Source organism: Poecile atricapillus, chromosome Z, assembly GCF_030490865.1.
Source record: "Poecile atricapillus isolate bPoeAtr1 chromosome Z, bPoeAtr1.hap1, whole genome shotgun sequence".
NCBI classification, from domain to species: domain Eukaryota; kingdom Metazoa; phylum Chordata; class Aves; order Passeriformes; family Paridae; genus Poecile; species Poecile atricapillus.
In genome coordinates, this window is record NC_081289.1 from 2,133,490 (window position 1) to 2,149,277 (window position 15,788).

At 44.1% G+C, this 15,788-nt stretch overlaps 1 protein-coding gene across 2 annotated transcripts in view; it reads right to left on the minus strand.

Annotated features, from left to right (window-relative positions):
• LOC131592838 (exocyst complex component 4) overlaps positions 1–14,683 on the minus strand; it is a 292,946-nt gene extending 278,263 nt beyond the window's left edge. For both annotated transcript variants that reach the window (XM_058864649.1, XM_058864650.1), the window contains exon 1: positions 14,560–14,683. In XM_058864649.1, coding sequence (XP_058720632.1) covers positions 14,560–14,645 — 86 coding nt within the window. In that variant the 5' untranslated portion in view covers positions 14,646–14,683. The remainder of the gene's footprint in view (positions 1–14,559) is intronic.
• Between the last annotated feature and the right edge of the window lie 1,105 nt (positions 14,684–15,788).

The window sequence follows — 15,788 nt, forward strand, 5'->3', positions numbered from 1 at the left end:
AAGACTACATCACTCATGTCAGAGGATGCCACAAGGATTCCACTGCTCCAGCAAATTCCCATCCAACTCAGGCTTCCTAAAAAAGCCCAGCCATATTTTTAAAGCAGATTTATATTGTGTTGCCCAGTCTTTTTGTCCTTGCATTTGAATTTAGCTTGTCCTGTCTATAGGAAAAAGTACATTTTGCTAAAAACACCTGACATCTGCCCAGCAAAGCAGAGCTGTTTGTGAAGCCTGAGAGATCCCAGCAGTTCCTGATCTCAGAAACTCCAACAGTGGCAGAAGGAAAAAGCCAGGACAGCTGGAAATCAGAAACCTTGGAGATCCCACCAGATTATTCCTACTGAGATCACACAAAGACCATGAGACAGTTCTGGTCTCCTCTCACCCTTGAAAAGACAACTAAACCAAGATGAACAAAGTTTCAGGCTCCGTCAGTTGCTACATTCTAGGATTTCCAGCTGCCTCTGTTGGATGCAGAATAAACACCTGTAATTGGGAACATCCTGCTTTTCTTAATTACCTGGTTTGGGAAAATACTGTGGGAACAATCACCACTAAAAATACCACACTCAAATTTTGACCAGAAAGTTTGCATTTATTTACAGTCCTTCAATCTGTTCTGGTTCAAAACATTACAGAATTATGAAGGTTGGAAAAGACCTCTAAGATCATGGAGTCCAACCATTAACCCAGCACTGCCAAGGCCACCACTAAATCATGTTCCCAGGCACCAGGTCCTGCACCAAAAGGGATAAAAAATTCCACACAACAACAGATTTTCCCCAACAGGTTTCTTCTTAGCCCTCCATTCACCTGAATTTGCTTTAAACAACTTGTATATATATAATAGATTATTTTCTTACAGATAGAGAAAGAGCTTAAACCAAAACACAAGACCTGAATGGAAAAAAGCAACAAAGATTTTTTTTTTTTTTCTTCCTTCACTTGACTGAAAAATCCAGTAAGTTTTAGAAATGTTAGGTTTTGGGTTTAGGATCTGGTTATTTCCAGTGATAACGAGTCTGGATTAACCACTTGGAATTTGAAACTTTGTACACCTGAATTTCTCATCTAAGTTTCATGGTACAGGAGCCATTTCTTTATCTTGCTCTGCACAAAAAAAAAAAAAAAAAGAAAAAAGAAGAGAAAAGGAAGGAATACTTAATATTCTTGAGATTATACATGCTCCTGCTAACACTGCAGAAAAGTAATCCAAGGGCATCTCTGCTTACTTTAGTCCTATTAAAATGTGTTGCAAGGAAGAAGAAAAGTCAACACAGTGTTTGTCAAATAGAAAGGATCCAAATTGTTTGGGAAAGGAACTTTGCAGGAAGAACTTTGAAGGGGGAATCACAAAACAGGACAGGATTATGAAACTATGATAAATATACATCAGCATTTCAGAACTCCCTGAAAAATATTCCAAACAGAGGACAAACAAGAATAATCAGTTTAGATCCTGAGTAGCAGATGACGAACTTGGTGGAGGTTTCCAGGAGGAATTCCTGAGCAGTTCATGTGGTTGTTTTTTTGCATTTTTTTTTCATTTTGATTTGCTCCAAATGAGAATCCTCCTCCTCTGTAAGATACCTGGAATTTGTATTTGGCAGCTGGATGGCTGCAGATGCTTGTCTCATTAGCAAGAGCTCACCAGGATTACAATAATTCCAACTGTCTGTGAGTCTGCTGAGAGACATTTTTATGCTACAGTGAAACAGAAATTCATTGAGCCAAATCTCATTGACTTCTGATTTTACATAGTTAAAAATACAGATTACAGAACTGCAAAATGCTTCATCCACTGGAGTCACTCCCACAGATGGAAGACAGGATTGAGGAGAAGATGATCAGACACAATCCTGAAATGTTTTTATCATAGGATGTACAGCACTTTTCTCAGGAGAAAATAAATGAACCTTGTTATTTCCCTGAGGTCACTGAATTTACACTGGAATTAGATTAATAAAAAAAGTCCTTTGGGACTATTTGTTTTAGTAGAAGTTGATCTGTAGGTCACAAGCATTTTTCATCTCCTATTTCCAGCAGCCAACCCAACGAGCAGAGGGAGAAGATGGAAAGACTTTTTCAGGATTCCTGAAGCTTTGTCATTGTGCAAATGCCCAAAGCCTTCAACTGTTTCCATCAAGAGCTCCCATCAAAACCTGGAACAGCTCATTTCCAGAGGTAAATACACAAGAAAAAGAATTCCCAGTTATATATATATATTTATATATAACTGCAAGCTCTATCACTTCTGCACGAGGCTGCACCTACCTAAAACACCAAATGAACTCCAAGCTCTCCAAGAATCTTTCTGCCTCATCACCTCAGGTGAAGGGACAAAGTGCCACAACCCAGAAGAAGTTTGAATTTACTCTCACCTGTCCTCTTAAAGCAGCTGCAGAAACTGTAGCCATCAAAAGCTAAATGGTAACTGACTTTTTTAGTGAAGAGAAATGCAACACTTTTGATTTACATACTTATTATAAATGCTCAGCTAGGTACTCAGAAGCAGTTGAAAACCCCACTTGTGGTATTAAAGGGTTTTTCTCAGAGTCTCCAAGTTTTCATCTGAGGAGCAAACTGAAATGTTTCTCTCAGTTTTGACAGGCTGGGAGAGATGGGGTGCTCACCTGGAGAGGAGAAGGCTCCAGAAGAGCTGGAGAAGGACTGGGGACAAGGCCTGGAGGGACAGGACACAGGGAATGGCTTCCACTGCCAGAGGGCAGGGATGGATGGGATCTGGGGAAGGAATTGCTGGCTGGGCTGGAATTCCCAGAGCAGCTGTGGCTGCCCCTGGATCCCTGGAATGTCCAAGGCCAGGTTGGACATGGGGCTTGGAGCACCCCAAGATAGTGGGAGATGTCCCTGCCCGTGACCTGGATGGGTTTTAAGGTCCCTTTCAATCCCACCTGTCCTGTGACTCTTGAAGGAAGTCACACCATGTCTCATTTTTATAAGGTATAAAATTGTGGTGTGCATTTACCACAGAAATACAGACAGAGCTTCAAAACCACCATACATTCTGCAGGGATAAAAGGAATTTTCCTTTACAAACCAATGTAATTTATCCAGTCCCAGCGACATCCAACACCAGCACACTCCATGCACTCTACAGGAAGTTATTTCACACTACAGACAGTGTTAGATATCTTTGTACTTTGACAAATCAATGCTTTCCATAGCTCTGGCCCAGATGTGCATGTGCCCACCGAACAACTACCACCCAGTCTCATCTTCTGCCTAAAATTACTCCCACACTGTGATGCATTCATTTGGGAAGGAAAGGAAGAAAAAGTAAACTCCAGCATTCAAACTACACAAAAGAACAGGCAGAAGCTGTAAAAGGACAGAAAATAAGTTATCATTTCTCCACAAGCTAATACACTTCTGTTATTGTTGGGAGCTGAGAGAACACGATGTTTTCTGAGCTAGTCAGCAGCAGAAGGAAACAAACACCATTGTACCACTCATCATGTGGCACAACAGATAACTCCAGGAGCACAGCAATGCTACAGGGATGATCAGCTGCAGAACCATGAAACCACTCACCTCCCTCTGTAAAAATGATATTTTCCAGCTTCAAAAGCATCCCAGCCTCAAAGCAGGATTTAACGTCGTAGATCCCACCAGAGAACATGCAGCACACAGGGGTTAATCGTTATTCTGTGTATCACTCCTGTTCCCACAAATGTGGGCAGCTTGTCTGTACCAGAATCCTACAAAAAGAGCTTTGATGTGGATGAAATGCACACCAGATTTGTCTGCTCAGTCCCCAGACCAAGAAACTCAGCACAAAACTGAGAATAACGGCAGGAAATGCTTTTCCTGGCACCATGGCAGGTCCTACAGGCAGTCACAGGGCCAAAGAGCTCAGCTGCTGTTGCCAAACCACAAAGCTTCCAGGGAATGGAGTATTTGGTTCACACAGATGTCCACAGCAAATGTGGAAAAAAACCAAAATGGTTTCTAAACAAATGTGGAGTCTCCTCAATCTCTATTTTCAAGTCTATTTGCTGTTTGATGGGGAAGATTCAGTTTTAGCACACAGCACCCTGTGAATGTGCAGCACTGGAGAAACAGCTCTGCTTCCATGGAATGGTTTGGGGTGGGATGGGACCCTAAAGCCCATCCAGTGCCACCCCTGCCATGGGCAGGGACATCTCCCACAGTCCCAGGCTGCTCCAAGCCCTGTCCAACCTGGCCTTGGTTGGATCTTCCAGGGATCCAGGGGCAGCCACAGCTTTTCAGGGAATTCTATTCCAGCCTCTCCCCATCCAATTTCTTCTTTAAAAGTCATCTAAATCCGACCTCCTCCACCTTAAAGCCATTCCCCTTTGTCTTATTTTTCCCTCTCTTTTATTCTACAAGGACCAACAATAAAAATAGCTCCAATAGACACAAATCCATGAATTTTCAAGCTCCAAATGCCCACAATCCGTCCCCATTTAGGTTTGGAAGGTGCTGAATACCTTTGGAGCATGCACAAACTCGGTGTTGTGAACCTGAATTTGCGGGGCCATCCACACCCCCCTACTTCATCTCATTCCTTGTCACTTCATTCCTTTCACAGGAGTATTTTTTCCACCAAATCCTGCATTTTGCTGCCCCCCACCCCCTTATATTTTGCACTGTGGCAAAAAAATCAGCTACAGCCTTTAAGATGATCCATTTACAGGCACCAACCTCACAATTACACCTTGAGCAGGGACCAGATTTGAGATCCAGCAAGAATTTCTGTTTATACTGAGGACTCATTTTTCCCCATACAGTTATATTTTTTCTCTGTTTTCTAGTGCAGATGAGCAATTCCTTTTGCCAGCCAGCAGTCAGCTTCCTACCTGCCCCATAAAACACCAAGAAAATTAGATTATGTCAATTTTTAAGAGAAAACTGTTAACATTAATGAATAATACATGTTTCATTTCTGTAAATTTGCTTTTTCTGTTGCCTCCAGCCAGGCTGGGTGTGTAACTGTCTGCCTATTTTACCTGCCCTAGGGCCAGCCCTGTTAAGTGTGATTACTGCTAAGCTATGGATGGCAAACTGAGGCTTAATTATCAATTTCTTGACTAGAAAATTTGTTTCACAGGAAGAACATTGCAGTAACAGTATGTGGGCATTATGCTTCTGCAGATTCTTTTTATGATGCAAAACTGAAGGAACAGATAATGCAAATACAAGTTTTAGGAAATTAATGCTCAGTTAGCACCAGATAATTCTTATAGAAAAGGAGGCTGTTTTTGACCATAACTGTGGGTGTTCAGCACCTTTGTGTCCCTCTAAAAGCCTTTTTGCTTCTGCTATTCAACATCAGAGCAGACTTACGTAAATATTTGTGGTTAAAGGCAGAAAAGAGTATTACAGGATGCACAGGTGCAGCTTGGAAATCCAGGAATAATCCTCTTTTCCTTCTAGATCAGGTTTCTTTGAGCGTGCAATTCACTTTTCTTCACTCAGCATCGCTCATTCAAATGAAAATACTCATTAAAGACAGTGGGAAACACCACCAAAAAAATACCCAACCAAAGAAGCAAGCTGATCAAATTTAAATATTTCTCATCTGATCAGGAAAAAGAACATTTTAGTGAAGTGCAATTGAACTGAGTGCTGAATCACTGGGGGGGGGGAATCAAACAGAGCTTCAATTTTCACAGGAATCCACAGTAAACTTCCCACCACCTGTTCCAAGTGCTCTGTGCTGTATCACACACCTTGTTGAGGCTCCCAGTTCTTCACTTTAAAACACCTTTGAAGCTCCAAACACACAGTTTGTGGTACCAACTGCTCAAAGCAGCGTGGCTGAAAGCTCGTCCTGCTCAAAGCTCCAGCTGCATTTCATGTGTGGCCAAGGCAGGACTCACTGATGTACTGACCTGTTCCTCCAGCAAAAACACCAAAAATCTGTTTAACAGCAGCAGCCCTGGGCAAAATCCAGAATTTCTGGGGTACACAAGATCCATTCCTCCCAAAGAAATTGGGTGAGGTTTTCACTGTTTTATGGTTTGGGTAAGAGTTAAAGGATAATTCTTTTACTGCTCACTCAGAAATCTGCAGATAACAAATGCTGGGGAGGTACTACACAGAGGTGTTATAAAAACTCTGCTGAATGTGTTTCACAATTTATCACATTGAGGCTGGAAAAGACCCATAAATTCATCAAGTCAAACTGTTCCTCCAGCACTGCCAAGCCCACCACTGACCCACATCTCCAAATGCCACATCCACAGGGGTTTTTAATCCCTCCAGGAATGGGGACTCCACTGAGGCCATTCCCTCTCCTCCTGTCCCTGTTCCTGGGAGCAGAGCCTGAACCTCCACAGCTGTCCCCTCCTGGCAGGGAGTTGTGCAGAGCCAGAAATTCCCCCTGATCCCCCTTTTCTCCAGGGTGAGCCCCTTTCCAGCTCCCCCAGCACCTCCAGACCCTTCCCCAGCTCTGTTCCCTGGATACTCTCCAGTCCTTCAATGTCCCTCTTATCACACAGGGCCCAAAACTGCCCCCAGGATTTGAGATGGGACCTCAGCAGTGCCCAACACAGGGGGATTTATATTATCTGTATCACACTTATATACTTACACCAGTCCAGATAATAAAATAAACAGTACAGCATTAAAGCTATCAAAACCACCCCTCAGGAAAGAAAATTAAAGGGATTATTTTGGCTTGTTACTCTCCTTGTTACACCACACCAAGGACCTAAACCACAAACCAGTGCACAACAAGGTACAGAAAAGTACAGCCTTAGCCAAAAGACAATTGTGAACAACAAAGGATTTGTGGAGTTAAACAAAGAAAGCAGTTGCTAGAAGCAACAAATAATAATTTAAGCAGAGCATTGTGGATGTCTAGAAAGCTCAGTTTCCTCTCTGCAGGAAGCAGCTGCAATGTGCCAAGGAAACTTCAGTATTAAAAAGGAGGAGGAAAACAGAAGCAGAGTAAAAAGAATGCAGTTATTCTCATCAGGCTGCTCTTGCTGATGGCCGTGACCACACAATTCCATTTCTCATTTGGGTTTGAACCTTCTGATGGCTGCAGCATCACAGCAGAGCAGAGACAGCAGCTCTGAGCCCGAGGGCGGCAGCTCAGCCAGGCAGGAGTGCTGAGAGCCAGGGAAGGACACCCAGGAGGAGAAGAGAGCTCAGCATGTGAGGGAGAGGAACAAAACAACTGAGAAGAGAGGGATCCTCTCTCTCCTCCATCTCACTGCCCAGCACAGAGCTCCTCAGGCACTGTCAAGCTGAAAATGATCCCAGGAATTGGTACAGTGAGGGAGTTTGAAGTTCAAGTTGTCGGGAGGATCCAGTGTTGACTTCCCAGAGGTGAGGAGGATGCACTTCAGTGCTCTGCAAGCAATAATCCATGAGAAATGCATTCATTTGTTACCACCTTCCCCCCCTCAAAGCTGGAAACACAACATCACCTGGTGGCTTTGACAATGATCATTTCAGGGACTGGGCCTTGTAGTGAAAATGTCAAGCAACACCTGAGATCAAAGACACGTTTTGAACACGTTTACCTTACCAGGATTGAAGTCCCTGAGTTAATCAGAATAAAATCTGCTCCTTTCTGAAATTCAGGGGTTTATTCATATCTCCCCCCTGCTTCCAACCTTGTTTTAATGGGTGTAAAAACCTCCTCTTTGGGGAAAAGAGCCTGTCCAGAGCAGCTCAGCAAAAATCCTTCCCCTTGACTTACACCCCGTGAGCCATCACAAGCAGCTCCATTTCAAGAGATCACATCAAAAATGTTTTATAAAGCTCCCTGGGACAAGAACAACTCTACTTCAACCCACTGCGTCTCCACTGAGCTACAAATTTCCACAGGTTCATTAAACTAAATGGACTTATTTGAATTTTATAATTGAAAACTGTTGTCTTAAAGACAAGTCCCAGATGGGGTGATCTACAGCTTCCAGCACTGTTTTACCTCAACGTGTATAATCTGATAATTCATGTTTTGAAACCTCTCCAGAGGCTCACTGTAGAAGTTGGGTCCTTATAAAACAAAGCCAGACAGAAGGGGAAAAAACCCAACTCCAAAAGGTATTTAACAATTTAACTCAGCAGCAACATGTGGGATGTTTCCTCGTTATTTTCATAGGTTAATGGATTGTTCCTGTGAAATTCTGAATTTGAGGAAATTAAAGCATTCAGAAAAGAGATTTCTTCAGAGACCATGAGGTGCTAGAAAGAAAAGTAGCCAAAAATTGTGGTGTCCAAACCAACAGGCATGGGAAATGAGGTATTCTGAGAACTGATTGAATAATTATAAATAATAAATTAAAAAAGAAGTGAAATCCTGAGGCTGGCATGCTCCACCCTCACCAAGGGGAGCACAAGGTACTCAGCCTGCAGAGAACTCCCTCTCCCTTGTGCAAAGAAATAACTCACTACAAGAACAGCAGCACCAAGTCTGTTCACAATCCTGTTAAGCACCCAGAGCAAACAGCATTTTAAAACATTTTCCTCCTCTACTTACATTCCATTAATCTTTCATGCTGTTTACACAGTTGGTTAGAGCATTTTCAACAGAAGCTGGTGATCTTTTTATCATTGAGGACTTGCAGATGGATACAGGAGAGATACAGCAAAAAGGCTGAGCAGCCTCCAGTCATCTAAATACCAGCAGAGAATTCTTTATTTTGCTAAATTAACCAAACTTTAATCAAATTTCCTCACACCAGTACAAATGATGCCAGGGGAGAGAGCCATCAGCTGGTTTCTGAAACAAAGACTGGCCTGCAGTGGCTTTGACAGAATTCCCCTCCTTCAGATGGCTCCAACAGCAGCACAGGAAGAGTTTCAATCCCATGCACAGGAAAACCCCAGGGACACCAAGCAGCTGCACATTTTCCATGCTGGAACAGGGCTGGAGGCAGCAGACAGCCCCAGGAGATGCTGGTTACACCTCCAGGCACAAGCAGAGGGACTCAGCTCCCACTCCACTGTGTGAGACCCTATCCAGGACTGTCTCCATGTTCAGGAAAACACAGGGATCAGGTCTTTTGGCAATTCATTTTAGATCCAAAAATTAATTCAACCATTCTATGTATTACCACATTCCAGGAGAAAGGCAAAGCCCTAAGGTTCAGTATTTGCACATCTGCAAGAGCAGAGGCTGGACAATGCCACTCACACCTGTCACCTAGATAATTAAAGTGTAAAGAATATTTTGGGAGCCCATGCTGTGCCACGACCCCATCCCTGGTATCAAGCACCTGCAGCCCTGCAGGAACCAGCAGGAGGCTTGGGGAATTTAATCATTCAACTGAAGGTTTCAAAACTGCACCAAAACCAAGAGCTGCTGAAGGCAACACCTTTCAAAGAGTTAAAAGCACAATCATTTCCTAACAGAACTCAGTATTTCCACTTCCTGGTTTTGCCAGGGTAGGTTCAACTCTAGCTCTGCACTGGCTAAAGCTAAAATAAGAGCTGAAAAATAAAGTACTTTGAGCTTTTAACTTGGCACAGTCACACTTCTTGTCTTTTCCTATGTGGTTGTGTATTCATATGTGCTCCTTTACCCATTTTTAAATGCAACCAAGGGTCTGTATCAAGCTACAACCCAACACTTGCCAAATACCTAAACATTTTATACAAGTGCCTGGAGATCATTTCAAGGAAATTTATAGTTACAACCACACTCTGCCATATACAATTTATTTTCAGGGAATTTCTCAAGTACTTTTCTCGTAGAAGAACTGCTACCTTTATAACACTGGAAAATACCATTTGCAATAAAAGTGGTTTTAAGAGACCATTACAGATCAGAATAACTCGAGTTTATTCCTTGTAGCAGCTATTTCTCAAATGCAACGACAAGGGCAGCAGCTCCACATCCCTGTTCCTCACTCTCCACCACAAATTGGGATCTCTACTGCTTCAGAACAAAGAGAACACCAAATGCCAGGTCATCAGCAAAAATCCATTCAGCAAGTTCACTTATAATGAAAATAATGGCCACAAGCATTAAAGAAAAAGAATCCCACTTGTAAAAAATAAAGTATGTTCAAGTTTTTTTGCCTGCAGTCTCAACTTCTGCAGAAATCTGTTTGCTTCTGTAAAAGCTCAGCACAAAGATTTCACTGAGGTCTTATGGAGTCACTGCTAAGTTTGTTCTTGCCCAATTAAAGAAGCAATTAAAGGCCAGTTTTAAAAAATAGTAACCTTTAATTGGGAAGAAAAACACCCAACAGTAAATAAAAGGCAGACACATTCACCAATTAAAAATCTGACAAGATCTCTCTCTCGTGAAAAAAAAAAAAAGCATTTGCTAAATGCCAGGTTGCTTGTTTCAGAATACAAAAGCTGCTTCAGCCAGCTACCAACAAAACAAAAGGTTAAGAAAAATCAATATACAAACACGTGTTTGTCCTCTGAGTAATAAAAGAAAATATTCCCCAAGTTGTCCTCCAGCAGGTGAGCCAGATTTGCTCCGTTATCTGCATGGTTTTTAAAAAGACATTGCCAAAGCTCCTGGGATTAGCAGATTTCTCCAACAAAAGTCTCTGGTCTCCTGTGACAGCATCCTGACCTTACAAAATACCTTTTAGTTAAGGAACTTGAGTTGAGGGATCTTTCTCATGCACGAAGGAATGAGCAGGTTTTGGAGGTGGCTGTACTGAGGAATGAGCACAAATGCAGCAGCACAGGGATAGAAGTTGTAAAGTCCTGGTATCCAATATCCACTCTGGAAGTCACAATCCCAGGAGCTGTTTTAATAATGCTCATTTCTTCTCAGCACTCTGAGGACAAGATCAAATTGAAGATACTCCCAACAGCTGAAAAGACACAGGGAAAAGAAGGAAAGCTCCCTGGAGCTGCGGCAAAAGTGGGAATTTAAGGGCAGACTTTGCAAACACTCATTAAGCTTCCCAGACACTCTTCACTTCCAGAAGGTTTAATTGTTGTGGACATTCCCTTTTTATTTCTCCTCTGGGAGAAACAAGAGGAGAACTGGCCAAGAACTCAGTGTGACCCCAGGCTTGCTGGGGGCAAAACTACAACTTCCTAAATCTGAGAATTCCCTGGGAGCTCCCAATTCTTTTGGGATGGATCAGTCCTGTCCTGGGACAGCTGCACATCCCTCACTCCTGACAGTGCTCATGCAACGTTCCTCCAAATTAATCCATCCTTGAGGCTGCCTTTAGTGTCTATTCTTGGCTACAACCAGAAAACCAAGGGGAATTCCATGAGTGCATGGATCCTCCTACAGGAAACAACTCCCAAAGAATAAATGTGTTCCCTGACACAACAGGAAGAAGTGACACTTCACAGGGACAGACAGGAATCACAAGTGGGACACTCTTTCCTGTTGGGTTTTCCTTCATCTCAGAGCTTTCTGTATTTAGAGCTGCTGAAAAGCAGCACCACAGACAGCAGGGATAACTTAAAATTCCCAAACCAGAGCCCCACACCCCATAAAATCCCATTTCTGACTGGATTTTAGTGCTGCTATGCAAGTTAAACTTTGTAATGGATCTTGCCCCAAACACTCTCCCTGGAAGTGAGACACTTTCTCCTGGGAAATCCAGTCAGAAAACAAGAATAATCCATAAATCTGGGATCACAGAAAAGTGAATTATTCAGTCTCTTGTGAGTGAGAGCTGCTAAGCTCCAGTAAATATCAGAAATTATCCCTTCATTAATAAAATAATTTCTGTTTACAGAAGGCCTTTCAGCTTCACACTTCAAAGCATTTCATAGACAATATGAAGAGATTTTTCAGACCTAAACAATGTTTGTTTTTTGGAAAACATCCCTGTCTTCGCTATAACCAAGTAAAACATCAATACTTGAAGAAACTCCTCTGGCTTTGTGTATTTACAGCAGAAAAATACAATCAAAGCTTTGCTGGTTTTCATCCACTGTTCCCTTTATGGACCTTTCACACAGCAACAAGGGAAAAATAAACAGCCTAAATAAACAGGAACATGCAAGTGTAAAACCACAAGGATTGGCAGAAGCCTCTATTATGCATAAATGTTTTGGAAATAAAACATCAACAAAAGGAAACTCTGTCACATTTCAAACCAACAGCTTGCTGTTAAGATTTGTAATATTTTTCTGAAGCTGAGTAAAATTACATTTAAGCCACCCAGGTTTAAATTTGTCTGCAGTGGTATTTCATGACACAAACCACTAAAAAATTGACCTGTTGCTTGGAGAGTTCATCCTCACCTGAGCTCCTACACAAAAGCAACGTACAGAGAAAAGTGATTTAAATTCATTTTCACACCGTTTGCATTCTGTACTTGGCTAAGCCTGAGAAACATCAGTATTATCACCAAAACACTTTTTTCTTCCTCTGCAATCAGTTCTACCCTCAAGGTTTTCATGGTCTGGCTCAACCTGACACATCAAGCTCTGCAGAGAATCTCTACATCCAAACCAAGTTCTAATTAAATTCTGGAAGTTTAGTTATCAGGCTGTTCTGTTGAATAACTTTAATTTCATAAAGTCAATAAGTCAATGTTGTGTCTAAAACACTGGGCCTAAACTGGCCAAGGTATCAGTGCCTGGAAGCCAAAGATTATGAGACAAACATTTCTTTTTATTTGGAGAACAGAGCACTGTGAGCTCACTCTTCTGGTTTTAAACAAATTTAATAAGCCTGGATTTATTAAAATAGAGGTACAAAAGGAAGACCTTAAAATACCCTTGGAAATTACAGGAAACATAGAAAAAAGATGATTATATGAGGAAATGCTGCACAACCAGTGAATGTTTATTATTCTTCCACAGACAGTGGCACCAGCTGCTTTTTTTTATAGAACCAACGTCTCCCTCAAGTTTTGCAAGATTTTAAAGGCCAGAGTGATGAAAAAAATGGAATTTTGTCCTGAACATTACCATTCACAGAGGATATTTAAATCACAACATGTCCTAGACACAGAACTAGTGCCACAATAACTTCTCCAAAGTAACAGAATGACTACAGTTTCTCTCCAAGGCACTGGAGTAGGATCCAAAGTTTGGGAGCTCATTACAACTGACTGGTGTGACTGCAGCAGCCCACACCCGCTGCGTAAGAACATTCAAAACACACAAGAACATTTAAAACTTTCACTGTAGGCAATCAGCTGCCAATCCACTGGTTTTAAGCAGCATAGAAAAGATTTACAAGAAACTAAAGAACGTATTGGGAGGGGGAAAACAGTGAATTCACATCCAAGTCTATCACAGAATCATCCTCCAGCAGAGCCAAGATTGGGAATATGGGCAGACAAAAATCAATGTCTAAACATGACTGGAGATAACTCTTCAATCCCAACAAGACACACTTGGAAGCAGCAGCACTTTGCCCACGCTGGCACTCCCACACAGGATGGAGTCTACCTACTGGACTTACTGGTTTTTCAGACTTCCAGACAGAAGAATTGTACTTGGTGCTGCTGTGTTTGAGGGTAGGGGTCACTCATGGACTCCTCAACAATAACACGACAGTGCCTTGGCCTCCATGAGTGGCATTAAGCTGGCATGACCCGCAGGGTTTATTCACAGCCTCACTCAGTTTGGAAAAGATCCCCAGGACCATCGAGTCCAACCTGTGACAGATCCCCCACCTTGTCACCCACACCAGAGCACGGAGTGCCACATCCAGTATTTTTTCAGGGCCTCCAGGGATGGGGACTCCACCTCTGCCCCTGAAGTGATGGAGTCCCTACAGTGTTTGAAGGCCATTCTTGTGTACAAATTCTTCTTCATATCCACCCTGAGCCTCTCCTGGCCCAGCCTGAGGCCGTTCCCTCTCCTCCTGTCCCTGTTCCTGGGAGCAGAGCCCGACCCCCCCGACTGTCCCCTCCTGGCAGGGAGCTTTGCAGAGCCACAAGGTCCCCCTGATCCCCCTTTTCTCCAGGCTGAGCCCTTTTCCCAGCTCCCTCAGCCTCTCCTGGGGCTCCAGAACCTTCTCCAGCTGCATTCCCTTCCCTGGACACGCTCCAGCTCCTCAAGGTTCTTCCTGAGTTGAGGAGCCGAGGACTGGACACAGCACCAGAGATGGCACCATCAGTGTTCAGAACAGAGGAAAATAACTTCCCCGGCTCTGTGGCCACACTATATTTGAGACAGACCAGGTGTCATTGGCTTTCCTGCCCACCTGGACTCGTGTTCAGCTCCTGTCAAGCAGCACCACAGGTCCTGTTCTGCTGAGCAAATTCCCAGCCCCTCTGCCCCAGCCCGGAGCAGAGCAGGGGGTTGTTAAACACAGGAGCCTTGACCTTGTGAACCTCACCCCGTTGGTCTCGGCCCCTCGATCCAACCTGCCCAGGTCCCTCTGACCCCAGAATAAAGCAAAGCACTGGGAGCAGGAGGAAATGAGCCGGGCAGGACGGCGGGACAGCGGCACAGCCCTCAGAACAAGATTTTCTCCAGCACTGCAGCCTCCCCAGTGCTCCAGGGCCAGCGGGAACCCAAGCCCAGAGTCACCCAATGCCCAGCATGGACCCTATATCCTGCACGCCCGACCCGGGCAGGCCTCCCCAGCACAGCAAGGCCCGCACCCGGCCCTGGGTCACCCTCAGAGGCCCGGAGGATGCGGAGCGGGGCCGTCCCTACCTGATAACCGAGATGAGCAGCCCCGAGGGGTCCTTGCTCCTGCCCACCGTGCCGCGGTACCTCCCAACCGCATCGCCCGCCGCCATCTTGCTCCCCCTCTACACGGCGCAGACACGCGTGCTGGTGCGCCGCAGCCAATCACAGCCGAGGAGGGCCGGCTGCCACCCAATAGAAGACGAGGAGGGCGGGGCACGCGGAATCAAGGTGGGGTGCGGCGCCGCGGAGCCTTCTGGGAGTTGTAGTTTTTATGGCGGCGGCGATACACATTCCCACGGAAACCTTCCCCAGGTGGTTACAAATGTGAGTAAAAGGTTAAAAAATTATCTACCTGACAGATGCACCTACAAAGACACCTGCTCCCAAAAGCCGTCATTCACTCTGGGAGCGGCAGGAAAGGGGGTGGGGGCATGAGGGACCGAAGCATTCCCTCAGTGCCCTCATGGAGCAGTGAGGGATTTAAATGCTTATAGAGTTAAAAGTGGGTAAAGTGCGCTAAGTATTTAAATTAACGTGTTCGATGAATTAGTAATGCTAAATAATCACAGCGTGTCACAGCCAGAAGGAGTCTGATCACAAATACACCCACAAGAGCTGCTGGCTGCTTAATCTAATGTCTTTAAGCTACAATGTTATTAAGGATAATTTCCCCAGTTTCCTGTGGGAAGTCAGTGAGGTGGCCAAAGATGAGCCAACCCAGGTGGTCCTTGAAGTGAGCTCTGAAAGCAAACCTGAGTGTTTGGCACAGGAATTGTGGATTTGGAGCAGACAGAGGTGGCTGGAATTGAAATTTGTTCACATCCTCAGAAATGCTCTGACACCCAACGCTCGCTGTGTGTGTCTCTTCCAACACAGGATATTCCGTGATCCTACAATGCTGTGAGTCCATGATCCTGCACAGCAGCTCCTTGCCTTACCATGGACACACTCCATCCCTTGACACAGCATCACCTTTGGAAAAAGGCAAGGTGGATGTCACCCTGTCCAGGGCTGGGGATCCAAAACTCATTTTTCACCATAAAAACCTCTCCCAAGAGCTGCCTCACTTCCCTATTTCTAGGTGAGGGATAAGGACACTTTTCCAGTCACATCCTTTGAGAGCTTGTGTTAAAAAACACCATGCAAACGCCAGGACTGCTGTCACAGAGGCAGAATTCCTTAGGAAAGGCAGGAAGAACCATCATTTGCATCCCTTGGAGCTGCTGGGTGTTTTCTAAACCAGGTTCACTCCA